The 23,336-nt window shown below is 44.2% G+C and overlaps 1 protein-coding gene across 8 annotated transcripts; it reads left to right on the forward strand.

Moving 5' to 3' along the window:
- The first annotated feature begins 126 nt into the window (after positions 1-126).
- On the forward strand, positions 127-23,062 carry Lrrc51 (leucine rich repeat containing 51). 8 transcript variants are annotated; one of them, XM_021166228.2, is made up of 6 exons: positions 127-255; positions 13,384-13,446; positions 14,176-14,313; positions 20,126-20,331; positions 22,469-22,617; positions 22,840-23,062. In XM_021166228.2, exons 3-6 carry the CDS (start codon positions 14,232-14,234, stop codon positions 22,979-22,981), a joined length of 579 nt encoding a protein of 192 aa, XP_021021887.1. In that variant the 5' UTR covers positions 127-255; positions 13,384-13,446; positions 14,176-14,231; the 3' UTR covers positions 22,982-23,062. The 8 variants fall into 8 exon arrangements, with proteins under 8 accessions (XP_021021887.1, XP_021021892.1, XP_021021890.1 ...); XM_021166230.3 differs by having other exon boundaries at positions 178-255; positions 13,364-13,446; XM_021166229.3 differs by having other exon boundaries at positions 179-269.
- Positions 23,063-23,336: the final 274 nt, after the last annotated feature.

Here is a 23,336-nt window from a genome sequence, read left to right on the forward strand (position 1 = left end):
GGACCCGGGAAAAGGAAGTACAAGGGCCACTGTAAAGGGAAATGGGGAGTGATACTACTTCCGGATCCCGGACTCCCCCTTGAACTACAAATCCCAGCAAACCCCGCGGCTTCGACGTCCAGCCCTGGTGAACTACAAGTTCCGGGCCGCACCACGAGCACGTTCAACTGAGCCGTCTAGGGCGTGGTGACTAAGGTAGTTGCTATGGGGTTGCGCTGAGTAACTCTTCAGGTAGTGAGACGCTGAAGCCGGAGGGTAAGCGGCTGCGGGTGAGTTGGGCGGGAGAACGGGAAAACTTCTAGGACGCCAGAGCTCTCTGAAAGGGGAGGAACTCCACAAAAAGAATAAGAACTTTCCCAAACGGGGACCTGAGATTCTCCCCAAACCCTCGTTCCTCTTCACGAGTGAACACAACACTCAAATAAACTGCGGGACTATGGTTATCATACCCATACATATTTTGGCGGTGCTTAGGAGCGCCTTAGCACAAGAATGGCGCTTTCCTAGTACGGGTGCCTCAAGTCCCAGACACGGGGAAATCAGAAACGCCCTCGGGCATGGTTTTCCTCGGAAGAACTAGGACTTGCTTGTCATGACACATCAGAGTAATTCGCAGTCCTTGGTTTCTGGAGATGTAGAAAATGACACGGGGCTTTTTTACTCTTCCAAGCAAGAAGACCCTTTTCAGGGAACCATCAGATTCCTCGTATCCACACATATATGTGTGCCGTCTGTAAATTAGCCTCTTCTTCCTACACCTAAGCCTTATCCTAAGCCTGACAAGCTTCTGGAAGCTAGAATTTAGATCTTCATTTCTTCCACATTTCTCAAAAAAAGATTGAGCACATTTAGTAACTTACCAAGGTTTTTTTTTTTTACAGCCTCTCTTTTTCTTTTAAAACAACTCTATGAATCAGTGATATTTATCTCTATTTCACAGATCGAAAAACTGAAACCCAGAGATAAGTGACTTGCCCAAGGCCACTATTGACAACACTAGAAGTAGATTACACTTCTTTAAGATCAAACCATTTCCATCTAGCTTGAATTGGCTGCATCCCAGGGATTCTGTTAAACTGTCCAAGGGAAAATGAACCTGTATGACTGTCCTGAGTTCTTTACACTTCAACATGAATCAGTTCCAAATCCATCCTTGAAATTATTAATGAAGAAAGGAAACTGAAAGAAATAGGAATCAGACATGTTTAAACAAAATATGAAACAGCTGCCAGGAAACCTGAGATCTGAAACTGCCCTTGGTACACTTACTATTTTAAAGTTTTTCTGTGCTGTCTTGTGTTCCAACCTCACTATACCCTCCTCTGAGGACTCATCCACAGCCACACCTTTATTTGCCACCTGCATGTCTCCAGCCAAGCCTTCTCTTAAATTCCAGATCTGTATAACCAATCCTGTCCTTGACATCTCCTCCAGGATATATTTGAGACATGTCAAGTTCAGTATTCCTCTGTACACTCCAATCCTCTCTACCAAGCCTGGGTCTCACCCAGTATTCCCACAATGTATCCAAGTCAAGTCCCCAAGTATTACCCTTAATAACCCTTCCATTTTTTTTTTTTTAAGATTTATTTATTTATTATATGTAAGTACACTGTAGCTGTCTTCAGACACTCCAGAAGAGGGTGCCAGATCTCGTTGCGGATGGTTGTGAGCCACCACGTGGTTGCTGGGATTTGAACTCTGGACCTTCGGAAGAGCAGTCGGGTGCTCTTACCCACTGAGCCATCTCACCAGCCCCCAACCCTTCCATTTCTAATGTAATCCATTTAATACCTAAATGTCTTTTTTCTTATTGTGAATTTCACACATTCACATGTCTTGATCCAATCTACCTTCCCTCACTCCCTCGCCTCCAAAGGTGGCGACCTCACCTCATGTTAGGCCTCATGTTTGTTTTAAAAACAAAACAAACAAACAAACAAAAAAAAAAACACATGGCAGTGGTGGTGCATGCTTTTAATACCAGCACTTGGGAGGCAGAGGCAGGCAAATTTCTGAGTTCGAGGCCAGCCTGGTCTACAGAGTGAGTTCCAGGACAGCCAGGGCTACATAGAGAAACCCTGTCTCGAAAAACCAAAACACTCACAGAGATCCATTCACCGGTACTGGGATTAAAGATATACATCACCACACCTAAATGTTGTCTCTTCTTCTTCCTCCTCCTCCTCCTACTCCTCTTCCTCCTCCTTTTTTGAGACAGGGTTTCTCTGTGTAGCCCTGGAACTTCCTCTGTAGACCAGGCTGACCTCAAACTCACCAATGTGGGAATTGAACTCAGGCCCTCTGCAAGAGCACCAAGTGATCTTGGCTGAGCCATCTCTCCATCTCCCACTGTTTTGTTTTGTTTTGTTTTGTTTTGTTTTGTTTTTCTTTTAAAGACATGGTCTTTTATATCCAGGCTGTCTTCAAATTTGTGCTCATCCTGCCTCTGACTCCTAACTGTAAATAATTTGTATTCAGTCCTAGCTACCATCCTGTCCTTCCTCCTTACCCTTCCAGATACTTCGCATACTTCAACCAAAATAATTTTTTAAAATGAAAATCTGTTCTTTCACTCTCCTTACCTGAAATTCAATATATACCCTATAGCTTCCTTCTGCTTTTAGAATAAAGAAGCATGTCAGGGTGGCCTCTGCCACCTCTCCAGCCTGCACTCTAACTATACACACTCCTTTTTTCCATTCTAGTTTATATCACTTTTAAGGTCTTCCAAATTTCTGAGCACACACTAGAACAGTCACCACGGAGACATGGCCTTTGCCCACACCTTTTAAGACATGCTTGTCTTTTTTTGTGGGTAGTGGGTGGTGAAAACCAACCCATACGTGCTAAGTATCTTCCGACTCTCAGGTACATCCCAAGCCTCTGAGATGCTCATCTTTTCCTCCTGTTATTGCACCTTTTGCCTATATCCTCCGGGTCTCTCGGTCACTTCTTCAGAAATGACTGGGTCAGGCCTCTCCAGTATAGTGCCTCATGTCCCTCTCTGTCATTTATTCGGTTGTAGCAGTTGGGTGATGAGTGAACTATGACATCCAACCATGAGACAAACATGGTTCCTGACCTGCTGGAGTTTTTGGTCAGGTAGACTATGAACAGATAGAGTGTTCTCAGCGCTACCATGGCAAGAAGGATAGATAGTGTATGATGAGAGCCAAGTAGAAAGATTATAGATCCAGATTTGGGGATGAGGAACCATTTCTCAGAAAAGTTCAAACTGGAGCTAGCTCCCAAAGTATGAATAACAAAGGGAAAGTTGAAAGAAACTACGCCATTCCAAGCAGATGAGCCTGGCAAGGGAAACTTTCAGAGAGGCAGGCCCATGAGAGTGTGGGGAGCTGGCAGTGAGTTGTCAGATTTGGCTGATTGCCGAATTAGTGCGGATAAGAGAGAAGAGTCCACAGGCAGGAGCCAAGTTGTCCTTGGGCTTTTCTTTAGTGCCTGGAGATAGAATCTTCCAGAAAATGTTAGCTGTGTAGCCAGTTTTTTATGGCATTCTTTGATCCCCCCCCCCCCCCCCGCAACCCAGAGACAGCCATCTTTGAGCTAGGCTGTCAGTCTCCTATCAGTTCTCCTCATCTGACCATTGTTCCAAGCCTTCTGTCAAAACATGCTTAAGAAAGGGCAGAAACGGGGGGGGGGGATAAAAAAATTAAAAAGAAAGGGCAGAAACTCAGGGCAGTGGTGGCACATGCCTTTAATTCCAGCACTTGGGAGGCAGAGGCAGGCAGATTTCTGAGTTTGAGGCCAGCCTGATCTACAGAGTGAGTTCCAGGACAGCCACGACTAACAGAGAAAAACGACTATCTCTAAAAAAACAAAACAAAAAACAAAAAAAAAAAGGAGGGGGGCCAGAAACTGGCTAGCAATAAAACAGATTCAAATTCTTACTAATTCTCCAAACTGGGAATTTTTGTCAACATATTGTTAAATGAACAATAAAGTTAAAAATATCATGTATACTATGTACCACTTAGCTATTTAAAAAGTTAAGAGGAATATACAGGAATTTTAAAAGACAAAAAAATATATATAGATTGACAAAGAAATATCCAGGGTTTATTTTTAAAGATCTAGTGTCTTTTACATGTATTCTAGGAAGTACCAAACTCTTCGTGGAAATTAAGACTTTATTCCTGCATCTGCTTGTACATGTATTTTAAATATATATATATATATATATCATCTATTTAATGTATGTGAATACACTGTAGCTGTCTTCAAACACACCAGAAGATGCCATTGGATCCCATTACAGATGATTATGAGTCACCATGTAGTAGCTGGGAATTGAACTCAGGACCTCTGGAAGAGTAGTCAGTGCTCCTAACTGCTGAGCCATCTCTCCAGGTCTGCTTGTACATCTTCCTGTTGTTTTATTTGATGTCAGCTATCATATTAGCAGCTGTAGGTTTGTTTTGCTTTTGTTTCTCTGAGACAAGATTTGTCTGTGTAGCCCTGGCTTTCCTAGAACTCCCTCTATAGATTGGGCTCACCTCAAACTCAGAGATCTGCCTGCCACTGCCTCCTTAGTGCTGGGATTAAAAGTGGGTGCCCCAGTGCCAGAAACATGTACATTTTTTTAAATTAAGTTTTGAAAAGAAAACTTCCAATTCAAAACAAGTGTACCCTTAACCCTGTCATTGGTCAGATCAGTGAGTCAGCTGGTGAGAGGAACACCACATGAAGAGTCTTCATTCAGAAGAGTGGCTGGGAAAGTGCCTGCCTGAGGGCAGCCGCAGGTCTGAGGAAGGTGGCATCCCACCTGGGAGTCTGCTATTCTTCCTGACACACTTAAGCCTTCATTTATCCCCCCTTTTTTTTTAAATATTTCTTTATTTATTTTATGTATGTGAGTCCACTGTAGCTGTGCAGATGGTTGTGAGCCTTCATGTGGTTGTTGGGAATTAAATTTTTAGGACCTCCCTCTACTTGCTCCGGTCAACTTTGCTTGCTCAGTCCCTGCTCGCTTCAGCCCAAAGATTTATTTATTATTATACATAAGTACACTGTATCTGTCTTCGGACGCACCAGAAGAGGGTGTCAGATCTCATTACGGGTTGTTGTGAGCCACCATGTGGTTTCTGGGATTTGAACTCAGGACCTTCGGAAGAGCAGTCAAAGCTCTTACCCACTGAGCCATCTCGCCAGCCCAAAAGATACTTTTTTTTTTTTAAAGATTTATTTATTGTATATGAGTACACTGTCACTGTTTCAGACACACCAGAAGAAGGCATTGGATCCAATTACAGATGGTTGTGAGCCACCATGTGGTTGCTGGGAATTGAACTCAGGACCTCTGGAAGAGCAGCCAGTGCTCTTAACCGCTGAGCCATCTCTCCAGCCCCAGTTTTTAGTTTTTCAAGACAGGGTTTCTCTGTGCATTCTTGGCTGTCCTGGAACTCACTCTGTAGAAACCTGGCTGGCCTCAAACTCAGAAATCCACCTGTCTCTGCCTCCCAAGTGCTAGGATTACAGGCATGCGCCACCACTGCCCGGCCTATCCCTTTTTTTCTTTAATCACTCCATTTACCCATCAAGCCAGTACCCAGTCTTTGTCAAGTTCCGTGTAGAGTATTTATCAAAACACAAGTCTAACTTTCTGTCCCTATCTTGAAGTTTACAGGAAGAAAACAGAAACTAAATAAATAATAAAGAAATTAAGTCGGAGGACTGAAGGTGTAACTCAATTCCTAGAGTACTTGTCCTGGCATGTGCAGGGCCCCCTAACACAGAGAGTAAAGTACTAACAATATGGCTACTTCCATACAATAGCTCTTCAGGTAGGATTCATCATTTCACAAGTATTTATTATCACAGTAGATGATAATAAAGTTGTGTCCAAAGTGCAAATGAGGAATGGGTCAGTTAGCTGTTGCTGTGTAGTGAACCAAACTATCCAAACCCACAATGGCTTCAAGCAATAAGTATTTATTCTTCCTTTGATGACTCTGAGGTACCTGGACGGTTCTTATCCTGGCTGAGTTCATTTGTGGATTAGGTGACCTACCAGTCTTGACATTGGGAGTTAGCTGACTGTGAACTAGTTGAAGCTGGCCTCAGCTCAAGTCATTGCCTCATTTTCAGTGACCTCTGCCACAGGCATACGTCTCACATCTCCCCAGCACTCCAGACAGTTCTCATGGCATTGGCAGACAGCAAGAGAGCAAGCCATCCTGTAAAGCTTCTCTTTGCCAGGCTGGAAATATAGCTCAGTGCTAGAGCACTTTCTTCCGTTTTCTTCATTTGATCAGCATTTCACTGGCTGGTTCAAATGCTGAGCTCAGCATAGGAGTATAAAATTATAGTGCAAAGGGGAAGGACACAGGAGAGACCACTGAATAGGAATCATTGATTCTTGCCAGATTTAATACCTAAATTGATAAATTAAAATCATCTGTTTTCTTTGGAAAAGACAGACTTTAGCTGGGCGGTGGTAGCGCATGCCTTTAATCCCAGCACTTGGGAGGCAGAGGCAGGCAGATTTCTGAGTTCGAGGCCAGCCTGGTCTACAGAGTGAGTTCCAGGACAGCCAGGGCTACACAGAGAAACCCTGTCTCGAAAAATCCAAAAAAGAAAAAGAAAAAAGAAAGATTTTAACAAAGCCAGGTGTGGTGACTCATATCTGCAATCTTCACACTGGGGCAGTAGAAGCAGAGAGGATCAGGAATTCAAGTCATCCTTGGCCACCTAGAAGGTTCCAGGCCAGCTGAAGCTATGGGAGTACCTGTTTCAAAATGGAGGTGATGTAGCTGTAGAGATGACTCAGTGGTTAAGTGTATGTACTCCTGAAGAAGACCTGAGTTTAGTTCCTAGCACCTGCACTGGGTGACTCACAACACTCTGTAATGTAGCTCCAGGAGAATCTGATGCTGCCTTCTGGCATCTATGGGTACCTTCATACAGACACATACATATAACTCTAAATATACATATATAATTTAAAATATATCTACACACATACATATATATATATACATTTTCAAGACTGTATATAAGAAGGCACATGAGGCTGAAGAGATGGCTCAGCAGTTAAAGCACTGAGCACTGAGATGGAGTTAAAGCACCATCTGCTCTTCCACAGGACCCAGGGTCAGTTCTCAGTACCCGTGTGGTAGCTCAATCCATTTATGACTCCAGTTCCACAGCATCTGGCAATCCCCTGATCTCCATAGGCACATTTATGGTGCACATACATATAGGCAAAACACTCATAAAGTAAGTATAAGACTATGTTTTAGATCTAAAAGGATACTTTAGGGACTGGAGAGACAGTTTGACTGGTAAAGTACTTGCCCTGCAAGCATAAGGAAGGAACTCAGTTCATAAGACATGATGCTATACATTTATAATCCCAGCACTGGGGGATCAGAGGCACTCAGAGACCTGCCTAGTCAACTTAGCCTGCCTGGTAAGTTCTAGGTCATTAAGAAACCATTTCTCAAAAAACATGGGGGAAGCGGATGGCAACTGAGGAAATACACCCAAGGTTCTCCTTCGGTCTCCACATACATGTACATGTCAGTATGGATACCCATACCCACATTTGTAAACACACACACACACCTAAAATCACAGCACTTGGGTTGCAGGAGGAGGATCTCCATGAGTTCAAAGCAGCCTGGTCTACATTAGCAAGTTTCAGACCAGACAGGACTATATAGAGACTCTGTCTTTAAAACAAAACAAACAAAAAACAGCAGGACATGGCGGTTCTCCTTTAATCCCAACACTTGGGAGGCAAAGCAAAGAAAGGGAAGGTGGAAGTGGAGGTGGTGGTACAGGCCCAGGACTACTAGGGCTGAGTGGTTAAACAGAATATTCACTAAATATGCAACTGTAGATTGGAACTGGCTACCAATTGCTCTGCCACAATCAATAGAAGCCTAGCAGGCCCCTCTGTGTTCCTGACAGGGTTCTATTATTTGTTCTTTGTCTTCATTCCTTTTGGTCTGGCATAGGGCAGCAGGCACTCAACAAACACTTGCAGAACTAAATTGATATCTTACTGGGAATGAGATGTGGAATGAAACAGCCGGAGCTGGGAACCAGTTGTTAGCCATTGTTAGAATAGTTCAGTGTCAACTGCCCAAACAGAAATCGGAGTGTTGGGCAGCTTCTCACTCCCTAAGGGCCTCTGATAAGCCAAGTTCCTTGATGATGGTGAATGAGGCACAGTGCTAGCTATAACAAGCAGAATCACCCACCATCTCAGAGCTCTATTTGCAGTCTTCTTCAAAAGATTGATTGGGGAGCTGGCGAGATGGCTCAGCGGTGAAGAGCACTGACTACTCCTCCAGAGGTCCTGAGTTCAAATCCCAGCAACCACATGGTGGCTCACAACCATCTGTAGTGAGACTCAATGCCCTCTTCTGGCATGCAGGCATACATGCAGGTAGAACACTATACATAATAAATAAAAAAGAAAAGATTGATTGGAAGTTGGTGCTACACAAAATCATTTCTGCACTCAAGTTCTAGTCACCAAAGAACAGTAAAAACTTCTGTGGTATTTTAAAGTACATGTTCAGTGGTACAGAACTCGGGCTCCAACCTAGAGCTTAGTCTGAGGATAAGGATTCAATCCCCAACGTCATCAAACCTATTGTAGGAAAGTGGGATATCCTGGTCCACTCCCATAATCTCAGCACTTGGGAAGTGAAGCAAGAAACTTAGAAGTCCAAGGTTAACATTAGCTACACAACGGGTTTGAGACCAGCTGAGATACATGGGATCTTGTCTCAAAAAAATAAACAAAAAATAGGGACTAGAAAGTGACTTAGCAGTCAGGAGCACTGGGTATTCTTTGAGAGGAACCAGGTTCAGTTCCCAGCACCAACATGATTGATCACAACGGTCTATAACTCCAGTCCCCAGGGATCTAACCTCTGGCCTCTATAGGCAGCAGACATAAGTGGTGCACAAATATGCATACAGGCAAAACAGACACACATATATATACATTTTTACATTTATTAATAAATAAATAAATAAATGTGGGTCCTGAACTAGGTTGGGCTTCTGCCTGCGCTAGGTTCTTCTAGTTTTACAAAAACCTGTGGAGGTTGCAGATGTGACTCCGTACCAGAGCTTGCCTGCCTAGTATGTGCAAAGGGTGTACATTCAATCCCTAACATCACAGCATATAATAATAATAATAATAATAATAATAACGAATAGTAGAGTTATTGAATGCCTATAGATTTTCCTAACCCAAATGGTAACTAAGTTGCTCTGGCATGGGTGAGTAGACATGCCAGCAGTCAGGGCAGTGAGGACCTCTACCATGCTGCCCATGTGTTCCTTCCAGCTTGACTTGGTTTTGCCCAAGGAGTCTTCATCTCTGCTGCTATAAGCTCTGATCTCTTGTTTTTTTATTTTGAGATAGTTTTGTATAGGACAGTGGTTACTTCAAACTTGCTCTGTAACTGAGAGTAACTTTGAACTCCTGATCTTTCTGCTTCCACTTCCCAAGTACTCGGATTACAAATGTAAGCCACCACAGCCACTTTGATTTTTAGAAAGGATTTCACTATGTAGCCCAGGTTGGCCCTGAACTTGAGCGCTTGTCTTAGCCTTCCTCACAAGTGGGAGGGAGAGCACTCTGACCAGCTAAGATCTTCCTTCTTGATCCTGATTTTTGTAAGTTTCTTCTCCCACTCTTCCATGGCTTTCCTTTCCCATGATGGTCTGTCTCCAGTAATGAAAATTTAAACTCTCAAATAGAGTTCAGCAGCTCCATCTTGTTGTTGTTGGGTTTTGTTTGTTTGTTTTGTTCTAAGATAGGGTTTTTGTATGTGTGTGTGTGGTTTTTTCGAGACAGGGTTTCTCTGTGTAGCTCTGGCTGTCCTGGAACTCACTTTGTAGACCAGGCTGGCCTCGAACTCAGAAATCCGCCTGCCTCTGCCTCCCAAGTGCTGGGATTAAAGGCGTGCGCCACACGCCCGGCGATAGGGTTTTTTTAAAAAGAATTATTTATCTTATGTGTATTGTAGCTGTATACTGTACACTGTAGCTATCTTCAGACACACCAGAAGAGGGCATCAAATCTCATTACAGATTGTTGTGAGCCACCATGTGGTTGCTGGGATTTGAACTCAGGACCTCTGGAAGAGCAGTCAGTGCTCTTAACTGCTGAGCCATCTCTCCAGCCCTAAGATAGGATTTTTCTATGAAGTCCTGGAAATTGCTATGTAGACTAAGCTATCCACGAACTCAGATTTGACCATTAGTCTCAGGCTTCAACTCAAGTTCTATGTCTCCATCAAGTTACCACAGTTTCCTGTAGACTTGGTATCTAAAAGATTCAGGTATTTCTAACAAACAATCAATGTCCATGGGACCATCAAATATGTGACAGAATTCAGATGCTGTGTGATTCAGGCTGACACTTTCCAAAAAGTTGTTGTGGAAGAGTCTCATGTAGCCCAGTCTGCCCTCATACTCACTATGGAGCTAGAATGACCATGACTCCTGATGGTCCTGTCTCTACTTCCTAAATGCTGAGTTTCAGGTGCTCAGTGAGACTGCTATTTTTTTCCTTGGTTTTTCAAGACAGCTGTTCTCTGTGTAGCCCTGGTTGTCTAGGTATTTTCTTTGTAGACCAGGCTAGCCTTGAATTCACATAGATCCACCTGCCTCTGCTTCCCGAGTGCTGTGACTAAAGGCATGCAACCCCATGGCTGGCTCAAGATACTACTATGTTATTCCTCCAAGCCTGATAAAGTCTGTCCTTACATACTGTGATGGTTTGTATATGCTTAGCCCAGGAAGTGGCATTGTTTGGAGGTGTGTCCTTGTTGGAGGACATGTGGCCTTGTTGGAGTATGTGTGTCACTGTGGGTATGGGCTTTAAGACTCTTGTCCAGTCTCCTAGCAGCCTGCAGGTGAGGATGGAGAACTCTCAGCTTCTCCTGTACCAAGCTTGCCTGGATGCTGCCATGTTCCTGCCCTGATGATAATGGACTGAACTTCTAAACCTGTAAGCCTGACCCAATTAAATGCTGTCCTTTATAAGAGTTATCTTGGTCATGGTGTTTGTTCACAGCAGTAAAACCCTAAGACACATATATTAAATTACCAAGAAAGGAATTTACTTGCACTGCATTTTGTTTGTTTGTTTGTTTTTGGTTTTTTGAGACAGGGTTTCTCTGTATAGCCCTGGCTGTCCTGGAACTCACTTTGTAGACCAGGCTGGCCTTGAACTCAGAAATCCGCCTGCCTCTGCCTCCAGTGTGCTGGGATTAAAGGTGTGCGCCACCACGCCTGGCACTTGCACTGCATTTATTAAGTCTAAACTAAAACCAATGCTTTCGTCCTGAGTTTTGTTGTGGTTGAGATAGGATTTCATTATAACCCAGGCAGACCTTGGCTTTATGGTCCTCCTACCTCAGCCTCCTCTGTCTACCAGACACCTAGCATTCCCAGCTATGCCTTTGCATTCTCAACTATGTAACTATGTCCTTTGTTTCTTTTTTTTTTTTTTTTTTTTCCGAGACAGAGTTTCTCTGTGTAGCCCTGGCTGTCCTGGAACTCACTTTGTAGGACCAGGCTGGCCTTGAACTCAGAAATCCGCCTGCCTCTGCCTCCCGAGTGCTGGGATTAAAGGCGTGCGCCACCACGCCCAGCTATGTCCTTAGTTTCTTGTTGTTTGTTCTTGGCATGTCTGGCTGGCCTCAAACTCACAATCTTCCGGCCTTAATGTCCCAAGTGCTAGGACTACAGATGTGCCTCTTGGCTTTGGCTTTTAACAAAATTTATTTGAATAGTGCTTGGCAATTTCATTGTCTCTGCATATGGGTTGATTTCTTCTTTTGACTCCTGTGATTAATGAGTATTATATATCCCAAGATTTCCCTTTGTGCTTTGGCTGCCAAGAATGTCATAACTAAGTCTTGCGGTCCCTGATACATTTACTCTTTTAACCTAGTTTCTGACCTCCTCCCCCTTGCCCCTTTTTGTGAGTGGTGGTGGTGGTTTTTAGAAAAAGGGTTTCTCTGTGTAGCCCAGGCTGTCCTAGGACTTGCTTTGCTTTGTAGAACAGGCTAGCCTTGAACTTGAGGATCAGCCTGCCTTTATCTTCTGAGTGCTGGTATTAAAAGCATGTGCCTGGCTTTTGTCTTCATTTTTAATTTTCTAGATCAGCATTGCCAGATTGATGGCCATTAGTCATATGTGACAATTAAGCACCTGACTCAACAGGTAGCTAATTCATCTTGGGGTAGACTCTAAAATAGCCCAGTAATTCCTAGTATTGATTACATGTTAAATATTTTGAATATACTGAGTATATTAGGATTAATTTCACCCACTTCATTTTATTGAAATTATAGCTCTGAAAAATATCCATATATTCACTTCTGTGTGTGTGTGGACTAGTCTCTGGAGGTCATGAGACAATCTTTTTTCTTCCTCTTCCTCCTCCTCCTTCTTTTGGTTTTTCCAGACAGGGTTTCTCTGTGTACCCCTGACTGTCCTGGAACTCACTTTGTAGACCAGGCTGGCCTCGAACTGAGAAATCTGCCTGCCTCTGCCTCCCAAGTGCTGGGATTAAAGGTGTGTTGCCACCACTGCCCGGCTGAGACAATCTTAAGGAGTTGATTTTCTCCTATTATATTTCAGGGATCAAATTCAGGTTGAGACTTGTGCAGCACATGCCTTTTACCTGCTGAGCCTTCTCATTAGCCCACATAGCTTCTAAAATCTTGAAACTATGTATCTAAAAGATCATATATGAGGCCTGCATTTGTGCCTTGCATTCTCTTCTTCTGACAGCACTGCTCTACAGAGCATCCTGCTCTCTGAGTGTGTAATTGCTCTAACCCTCATCCTTTGGGAAGTGAGGAGATAAAGTGTTGACATTGGGTAGGGTGAAAGGGGACTCTAGCCTAGAGACACATCTGGGTTTTGGGGTTTTTTTTTGGGGGGGGGTGTCAAGACAGGGTTTCTCTGTGTAGCCCTGGCTGTCCTGGAACTCACTTTGTAGACCAGGCTGGCCTCGAACTCAGTAATCCACCTGTCTCTGCCTCCCGAGTGTTGGGATTAAAGGCATGCGCTACCATGCCCGGCTAGAGACACATCTTGTTTGCCTTTTGTTTCTATGATTCCCACACACAATAGAACACAATAAAGAATACACAATAGAACACACACACCAAACACCAACAGCCCTTGGCAGAGTTTCCAGCTCTCTTCCTCCCAGGTGAGTAGTGTTCCACGGCTTTTCCTAGTCTCAGGAAAAACGTGTTCTTAGCGTTACTTTCCCTAACAGAATGGAAAGGACTGGATAAGATACATCACACATTACAAATGACTGATAACTTTGTGTTCACCTCTCTCTGAGGGATGTTTCCATTTTAACAGGGAACAATCCCTGAACCCAAAGGAATGAATCCCTTATGATGGCGTTTCAGGCCTCAGTGACAGGTGAGTGAGGGTAGACTCTGTTTTCTGTTTATACATAGTTAAACCCAAGCTGTGACTAGAAACAGGGTACTCAGATGGAAAGGGCTGATTGACAAGCTGCGCAGAGAAGGGAGCAAATACCTAGCTGTGTCAGAAAGTGAAGGGCTCTCAAACACCCATCAGGTTCAGGGAAGGTCTTCAAGGGTTTGTCAAGCAAGAAAATACTGCAGGTGATGTCAACAGAGACTAGGCAGCAGGCAGTCTCTATGGTAACTATTGTGGAGTTGCAAGAAGGTTCTCAGAGTATGATCCTGGAGACTATGACTGCGGTCCACAACTGACTCGGCTTAACTCTGGGCAAGTCCTTTACCCTTTGGGTCTCAATTTCTTCATCTGGAAAATAGAAATGGGTACTATAGCCTTGTGTGATGGTACATACCCATAATTCCAACACTCAGGAGGCTGTGGAAGGTAGATCGTTAATTTGAGATTAGCCTGGGCGACATTAGACCCTATGTCAATAAAACAAAACATCTCCTAAGATAAGGGTGCTCGAACTATCAGATGAGTTCAGAGTGCTGTGAAGTTTATCTAAGAAGTATACTATACATGGAAGCACCAGTATCTTAAAATGGCAATGCAGATAGGCAGACCTAGAGCTCTAGAGAGTAGAAAGCAGTGTGGAGGGCTGTGGGGAATCCTGAGCCTAGACTCCATATCTGGAAGATTGATTCTCCTCTGTCCTCCCAGGCTGAAGCCAGACTCCCAGGGCCCATGCTTCCACCTGATGAATGATGGCCTGAACTATGAGCACACGGGACTATATGAACACTTCGGTGCAGGAGCCTCCTCTTGACTACTCCTTCAAAAGCGTCCAAATGGTCCAAGGTCAGCAGAGCACAGCACTCAGTACAGCATCACATGAGGCTGTATGGTACCAAGACAAACAATCCTTAAGTCTTTTTTTTAAAGCCTACACAGCCTGGGCGGTGGTGGTGCAGGCTTTTAGTCCCAGCACTTGGGAGGCAGAGGCAGGAGGGTCTTTGTGAATTCAAGGTCTACAAAGTGAGTTCCAGGACAACCAAAGCTATAAACAGAGAAACCCTGTCTCGAAAACCAAAACAAACAAAAAGCCTAAACAGAATTTTCCCAACTTCTTGCTGTCTTTGAAGGAAGAAGAGGGTAGAGTAAGATTTTTTTGTTTTACTGGTTAAGGAGTGAATGCAAGACCTCTGACATATAGGACAAATGTTTTACATCTGAGCTTCATCCTCAGCCTTGAGATTAAAAATATTTTAACTTTATGTGTATGAGTATTTTACCTGCATGTATATCTATATCCCTTGTGTGCCTGGTGCAAGCAGAGGCCAGAGTGGGTATTAAACCCGAGCCTGGTGTTACTGATGGCTGTGAGCCTTCGTGCCGGTGGGGAAATCCTTTGAAGAGCAGCTAGTGCTCTTTAGCTGCAGCACTGTCCCTTCCAGGTTCTGTGATCTTTGTTTGTTTGTTTTGTTTTGAGACAGGGTTTCTCTGTATAGCCCAGGCTGTCCTGGAACTCACTCTGTAGACCAGGCTGGCCTTGAACTAAGAAATCTGCCTGCCTCTGCCTCCCGAGTGCTGGGATTAAAGTCATGCGCCATCACTGCCCAGCGAAATTTTCTTTTTTAATTTATTTTAGATTTATGTGTAGGAATGTTTTACCTGAATGTACGTGTACATGTATCATGCACATGCCTAGTGCCATGGACGTCAGAAGAGGGCTTCAGCTTCCTTAGAGATAGAGTTAGGCAGGGTTGATTGAGAGCCTCCATGTGGGTACTGAATTCAAACTCTGGTTTACTGCAAGAGTAACAAGTGCTCTTAACCAGCGAGTCTCCCCTCCCCCACACACCCCAGTTTTTTAAGGTAGCAAATGCAGAAGGAACCAGGGATCTCTTATGGTAGTTGACCCATCTTCAGAAAAAGCCAGGTGGTAGCCAGAAGTTCATGAAGAATACTGAGAAATCACTCAATCAAACAAATGTCTTAGTCTTCTGTTTTTATCTTGAAAAGAAGAAACTACTAAATAAAAACAGCCTGTTGCCATGTTCCACCTTGCTAGCAGAACCCTATCTCTTTTCTAGGAACACAGGCCTGTTATGCTCATTGGTAAAACCCAAGAGATCTTTTTAGCATCAGACTGGCATATTTCCAGTGAAAATTTTTGACAAATTTCTTCATTCCATACATACCAAATTTATTCCATTACCACCAACACTCGCAGCGGTTCCAGCTCTGCCCACATGTAATCTCAGTGTACGATTCACTGCCTTCCTAAATGGACAGCTAACCCCTTTCATGGTGCATGTCAAAGCTCTCACAGTACCATTTGCTTAAGGAGTAGGCAGTATTGCCACCCACCCTTGCCTTTGGTTACTGACCTCACAGAACACATGTACAAACTCACTTAACCTAGAACTATGAACTGGCTTTCTGTCAGTCAGCCACTCATTAGCTCATAGTGTTTCCAGGTTGGGCTTTGGTTCAGGGCACTACTTGAGTTAGTATTCACCACACTGGCAGCTCATGTCGGTATCCCCAGCACAGACTCACCTACTGTGATCTTTATTGTGTTCTACATTACTTCTGACTGATGGAGTACAGAGTTCATAAAGGTTTTAGTTGCAATTATAGCTTTGTGCAAACAAGCAAAGGTGATTGGGGGTGCAGTGTAACCACTCCTACTACAGCACTGACATTTTCACCTTTCAATGGGAAAGCCTGACTCTGCTCTTTGTGGACTCCTCCAGAGGAGGAAGACACTAGACAGCTCTTCCCAAGGTACCTGTACATCATAAAATAGAACCTGCAGATGTCACACACTCAACTAGTGGTTCAGAAATTAGTGAGCTCCTGATATTACACAGTTATATACATATATGTGCAAACACACACACCAGGCAATTGTACTCCTTGCTAAGTGGGGGTAGAGGGACAGACATAGCAAACGCAAGCCCTTTCAATTCCCCAGAGCTTCAACAACACTTAGAAGGTAAAGAAAGGACAGAGTTGAGGGGGTCCTTGAGACATCTAATTTGGGCTACCTGGTTAAGCAGCAGCTTTGGGGCGTGTTACCAAACATAGGCTTACCCCATGCACAACCAGTACTTGCTAATCCATTCACAAACTAAGTACTAAGAGGGTTTCCCATATACACCTGCCAATCCTTTTCCATCATGGAAACAGGTAAATGACACTAAAAGTTCTTCAAAGTGACTTCTGGGCATGTGGAAAAAGTTACATGGCAACACTTGAGAAATTACCAGGAGGATCCCTGCAGTCAGTACCCCTCTCCCAATTCTAGTTCTCTTTACTGTTGATATTTGTGGTCCAGCCAGACCTACTCTGAACTAGGAAGCATTTAACACATGCTCAAGTAATATGCTACCTTGGTACAGATATCTATAGCAATTTTAGATACCATTTTTACCCAAGGTAATAGGAGCCCAGGCTGCCTCATATTATCGACAACTCTGTCTAGTGGTTCCCTCACAGCTTAGGACCAGGGTTTGTATGAGACATCCCCTTAGGCTTCTGCATTAGCAGAGCATGTGCTGAAACCTTGCAGAACATGTGGAGTTAGTCTGACATTTTTATTCATCTAAGTCAAATCATTTGAAAGTGTTTGGAAGGTGTGAGCGAGCAGCAGACATGATCTGGACCCTACTCATGGGCAGCATACACCACCCTATTCAGGCCTCAACCTTGTGTCCTGTTCATTCCAAGACTAAGGCAGTGAGCCACCTGGCGGATACTGTCTGACCTGCAGCTGAGAAAAACTTTGTAAAACGGATGGACGTGTATGTGGAAGCTGGCTAGATTTCGCAAAAGTGCTTTGTCCCTACAGGTCCCCAGACTTTGCTAAAGGCTTAGAGGCAGTAGAGAAAATGGAACCGCTTGAGTTTGGTTCTGGGTCTCGCACAAATGCCAGCTTGGGCAGAGCCCACCCACCCTCATTATGAACCTCATTTGAAGAACATAGCAGGGAAGAGGTGTGTTTTCTCTGCACATTCACTTTCCAGCATGGGTGTCCAGGCTATCTGCTTGCACTTCCAGCTCATTTTCACTCCAATCCGGCTTCTGTCCTCAAGCCTTTACACAGTTACCAGCTACGTCTGAGCTGCCAGAATTAGTGTTAAGTCCTTGTCTTTCCTAGAACTTACTCTCCATATACTGCACACACTCCAAACACCTTTAACCTATTCTCTCAGGAGTTTGAGGGATGGCTTAGCACCAGCTAAGTAAGCTAAGCCAGGGCTGCTCTTCCAAAGAACCTGGTTTGGATCTTCAGCACCCCCATGGCTGACAGCCACCTGGAACTCTAGTTCTCAGGGATCCCATGACCTCTTCTAGCCTTACTAGGCATGGCAAACATATATGCAGGCAAAACACCATATCCATAACATTTTAATTAAAAATAAATAAAACCATTCTGTCTTGTATCTTCCTGCTCTTCAGATTATTCACTAACTTTTTGTTTTGTTTTGTTTGCTTTTCAAGACGGGGTTTCTCTGTGTAGCCCTGGCAGTCCTGGAACACACTTTGTAGACCAGGCTAGCCTGGAACTCAGAAATCCATTTGCCTTTGCTTCCTGAGTGCTGGGATTAAAGATGTGTGCCACCATGCCCGGCTTATTCACTAGCTTTTTAAATGGCTTCCCCTTCCTCTCTGAGGGACTGCTTGTCTGCCTAACAATATATACCCTGTACTCATCATTTGCAAGGATGTCTTCTCAGCTTTAGGCCTTCATTCCTGCCTACCTGCCTACCTGGCATCTCTTGCCTTTTCATTCAACAGGAACATCGAACACACCAAACCCAAGCCTGAACTCACTTTTCCAACCCAATTCTCCCCAAAATTCTTCATCAAGGCCTAAACAAAAAGCTAGGTACCACTCTAAAATAGCCTTCTACCTTTACATTCAGTCAGCCAAATCATAACTGCTATATTCAATCATAATTGCTGTGTTCGTGTTGTTTCATGCTAGGCAACATGATCTTTTAATTTTATGTACCTCCTAAATCCAGTCTACGTAGAAGCTTCTTTTTTTTTTTTTTTTTTGCACTTTCTAAACTTTATTTTTTTTAATATTTTTATTACATCTTTTCCTCAATTACATTTCCAATGCTATCCCAACAGTCCCCCATACCCTCCCCCCCACTTCCCTACCCATCCATTCCCATTTTTTTGGCCCTGGCGTTCCCCTGTACTGGGGCATATAAAGTTTGCATGTCCAATTGGCCTCTCTTTCCAGTGATGGCCAACTAGGCCATCTTTTGATACATATGCAGCTAGAGTCAAGAGCTCCGGGGTACTGGTTAGTTCATAATGTTGTTCCACCCATAGGGTTGCGGATCCCTTCAGCTCCTTGGGTACTTTCTCCAGCTCCTCCATTGGGGGCCTACGTAGAAGCTTCTAAGTCACCTTTCAAGTAAAAAGCTAATTTTATGTATATGAGTACACTGTGGCTGTCTTCAGACACACCAGAAGAGGGCATCAGATCCCATTACAGATGGTTGTGAGCCACCATGTGGTTGCTGGGAATCGAACTTAGGACCTCTGGAAGAGCAATCAGTGCTCTTAACCAGTAAGCCCTATCTCCAGCCCCTAATTGTCTATTTTAAACACTCCAATAACTTCCCATTTCCTACAGGATAAAACCCTAGATCTTAGCCTAGCATTTGGGACTAAGGACTGACTCCTGTCTGATTTTTTTCTAGTGTGCTTTTGTGCCTGGTTCCAGTGGACACACATCTCCATCCCACTCTCTTCTTGTGCCTTACTCACGTTCTCACCCTTTTCCCCTCCTCTGCATGGTTAACATCTCCTCATCTACTAAGTTCAGCTCAGACTCACCTTCCCTGTGCTCTCAGTGCACCAAGACCTTTTCCTTGCAGAAACGACTGTGGACTATCACATTAACACTTATTTCCAGTCTGTTTCCATCCTGCCCATAGAAATTCCTGAGAGACACATCTGCTTCATCCCTGCCCTACTGCTTATCCAGAGCCCCCACATTCTCTCTCATTGCTTACGGTTATGTACCTACTTCCTTCCACAGCTTGTCATTCAGGAAGACAATGGAGGTGTAGCACTGATGTGACTCTATCAACTACACTAGAATAGTATTTTGCATTTTGTGATATTATCTTGGCTTGCCCCCAACAACTCAGGTTCTTATATAAAATGGAACGGGATCTACTCCATGCACAGGGGTCACATACGCAGACCCCAATGATGCAAGGGACATGAGAAGACCATCTAACCTAAAATTCTTTGGCCTATTCTAAACTTACTCTGATCTTTGGAGCTTCAGAAAGGGATGGTCTCACTAGACTCGAGTGCTGACGCCCTGCCAAGCCCTCAAAGTAGCACGTGTATGTTCATCTTTTCAGTTCTTCCTTATCAGCCCCAAAGGCAGAAAAGCAAAGATGCCGACCACAAGCCTCGGGCTGGAGAAATGGCTTGGAGGTTAAGAGCACTTGTTGCACCTACAGAGTACTCAAGTTCAATTCCTAGTATCGACATAGTGGCTCACAACCACCCTTAACTCCAGTTCTAGGGGATCTTACACCCTCTTCTTTCTGCAGACACCAGGCATGCAAATACAAATAAAATAGCAAACAAACAAACAAACTCAATTCTTATTTTGTCATCATAGATCTGGTAACCGAGGAGCCAAGGACAGGTCTACGACCGGTGAGGCACTCAAAGTCAGGAAAGTCACTGACCCAGTCCCTGTGGCTCAACAACAATGTCCTCAATGATCTGAAAGACTTCAACCAGGTGGTTTCACAGCTTCTACAGCATCCAGAGAATCTGGCCTGGATTGACCTCTCCTTCAATGACCTGACTACCATTGACCCTGTGAGTTCCCAGCCCTGGATGGACACCAGGGGGTAGCTTGAAGCCATTGTGTCCAGCTCATAGCCTTTCTACTCCCTTATCAAGGAAGCAGAGGCAGTGTGGTGCAGTTCTAAGGGCACAGTTGTAGAGACACATAGATGTAGGTACAAATCACTGTCAGCAAGGTATATAACTTCTTTATGGGAGACAGGGTCTCATTATGTATCTCTGGCTGGCCTGGAATTCACTATCTAGACCAGGCTGGCCTTGTATGTATGTATGTATGTATTTTTTCAAGACAGGGTTTGTCTGTGTAGCCCTGGCTGTCCCAGAACTCACTGTGTAGACCAGGCTGGCCTCAAACTCAAGAAATCCTCCTGCCTCTGCCTCCCAAGACTCCCAAGCTACAGTTTAAAACTTTGGCTTGCCTATGGATAGGGATAAGATGCCATAATCATAATGGTTTTATAAGGATTAAATGAAAATGTAAGAGAACCAATTTGCCTATCAATGGCTGAAGCAAAACTAGAACTGTCATTAGGCACTTAACTGTGTCTTGTGCTGGGCTCTACTGAGAAAGTCATCAGTTACATTCTGTGAAATCTAAGTTCTGGGATTTTTTTTTTTTTTTTTTTTTGGTTTTTCGAGACAGGGTTTCTCTGTATAGCCCTGGCTGTCCTGGAACTCCCTCTGTAGACCAGGCTGGCCTCGAACTCAGAAATCCGCCTGCCTCTGCCTCCCGAGTGCTGGGATTAAAGGCGTGCGCCACCACGCCCGGCTGGATTTTTTTTTTTTAAAGATTTATTTATTTTATGTATGAGTACACTGTAGCTGTCTTCAGACAAACCAGAAGAGGGCATCAGATCCTATTATAGATGGTTGTGAGCCACTATGTGGTTGCTGGGAATTGAACTCAGGACCTCTGGAAGAGCAGTCAGTGCTCTTAACCACTGAGCCATCTCTCCAGCCCCTTTTAAAAATCTAAGTTTAAAAAATAGTTTGGCCAAGTATGTTGGTGCTTGCTCCCAATTCTAGCATTTGGAAGGCAGAGGTAGGAAGCTAAGCTTAAGGTCATCCTCAGCTACATAACTCGAGGCTAGTCTGGGCTACATGAGAGAAGGGAAAGGAAGCAAAGACAATTCTAGAAAAAGGAAAGATCTTTACTCAAGATCCCCATTGGCAGGAGATTTGGGGCATGACTTGGAGACTTCCCGTGATAGTAAATGATATGAACTTAAGTAGGATCTTCAAACGTATGTGCCGAGCTGATACTCTCTTGCAGATGGTCATCTCAGTTGGAAGGGCCTTAAGGAGCAAATAAGACTCAAGAAGGAGAGCTGTCACCTGACCAGTCTCCTTTAGTTTTTTTTCTCTAAAAAGCACTTAAAAGGTTAATTTACTCGTGTGTGTGTGTGTGTGTGTGTGTGTGTGTGTGTGTGTGTGAGAGAGAGAGACAGAGAGAGACAGAGACAGAGTGTGTGCGAGCTCAGCAGTTGAGTATTTGTTGCTCTTGCAGAGGACCCAGATTCAGTTCCCAGCACATACATGGTGGTTCACAACCATCCATTTGATGTCCTTTTCTGACTCACAAGCACCAGCCTCTTATGCAGGGCACAAACATACATGGAGGCAAACACTTAAGGGCTATAAAGATGACTAAGCAATTAAGAGCACTTGCTGCCCTTCCAGTTCCCATCACCCACATGATGGCTCACAATTATCCATAACTCCAGTTTCATTGGCGGAGGGGGTATCCAATAGCCTCTGCAAGCACTATACATACATACATGTAGGCAAAATAACCATATATCATATAAAAAATGTTTTCTTTTTTTTTTTTAAAGACAGGATTTCTCTTTGCAGCCCTGCCTGTCCTAGAACTCCCTATGTAGGCCAGGCTGGCCTCAAACTCATGTATCCACCTATCCCATGTGGCACCATGCCCTACTAAAAAAACCAGTAATTTTTTTTTGTTTTTTTTTTTTTTGCAGTAATTTTTTAAAAGTATCGAAAGCATATTAGAGTCATATAGAATGGTTATGTGGGCTGGAGAGGAAGGCCAAGTTGGTCTCCAAACTTTTCTTCCTCTGCCAGATAGTCCATGCTGAGCTGAGATCCAGTCTTTGTCCAGCCTGACTTTTGATTTCTACCCTAACAGGTCCTAACAACATTCTTCAACCTAAGTGTCCTCTACCTTCACGGCAACGGCATCCATCGCCTAGGGGAGGTGAATAAGCTAGCTGTCCTCCCTCGTCTCCGGAGCCTGACCCTCCATGGGAACCCCATAGAGGAAGAAAAGGGGTACAGGTAAGTGCCTGGATCTAAGGTCCAGGTGAGTTTCCCCAAGGAACAAGGGGAGAGGAGACAAGAAATTCAAGACCATTCTTCTGCCACACGTGGACCCAGGACGTACCAGACCTCTAAGCATGCCCCTTGCTCTCAGAATGAACCCAGTCCTCCCAAAACATAGTCAAGCTCCCTGCCATTCCCTGCTGTAAGGGCTGGCCCCAGCCCAAGTCTTCCTCACAGGCAGTACGTGCTGTGCAACCTGCCCCGTATCACCACGTTTGACTTCAGTGGAGTCACCAGGGCCGATCGCAGCACAGCTGAAGTCTGGAAACGCATGAACATCAAGCCCAAGAAGGTCCGGGCCAAGCAGGATGTACTCTGAGATTCGCAGGACCCAACACACCGAATGCCCTGAGGATAATCAGCTTGGTTTGACAATAAATGATTTGAGCTGTTGAACAGATTATAAGTCCCCTGTACCTTGTTAAGATGCCCTCCACACTCAGCAACTACTAGTAAAACTTCACAGTGAAGGCAAAAGCCTGTTTGCTGGCTTAGGACCCAGGAGCCAGCTTCTGCCATGCAGGAAACTTTTCTGTCCTCTTTAGTATTCAGGGGATATCATGGGAAGAGAGTAAATGAGCAATTTCTAAAAAAATTTTTTTTCAAGAGATTCTGACTCTGTGGCCCAAGGTAGCAATCCTGTTGCTTCAGCCTCCTTAGTGCTGGTATTTCAG

Source organism: Mus caroli, unplaced genomic scaffold, assembly GCF_978045245.1.
Source record: "Mus caroli unplaced genomic scaffold, Mus_caroli_1 scaffold_8, whole genome shotgun sequence".
Lineage (NCBI taxonomy): Eukaryota > Metazoa > Chordata > Mammalia > Rodentia > Muridae > Mus > Mus caroli.

What these genes read in the sequence shown, in the direction of transcription:
- Lrrc51 (XM_021166228.2), top strand. Translation starts at nt 14,232, where the DNA reads ATGAGCACACGGGACTATATGAACACTTCGGTGCAGGAGCCTCCTCTT. An exon ending in AAGCGTCCAAATGGTCCAAG is followed by an intron (nt 14,314 to 20,125) that starts GTCAGCAGAGCA and finishes TTGTCATCATAG; the next exon opens with ATCTGGTAACCGAGGAGCCA. An exon ending in GAGGAAGAAAAGGGGTACAG is followed by an intron (nt 22,618 to 22,839) that starts GTAAGTGCCTGG and finishes TCTTCCTCACAG; the next exon opens with GCAGTACGTGCTGTGCAACC.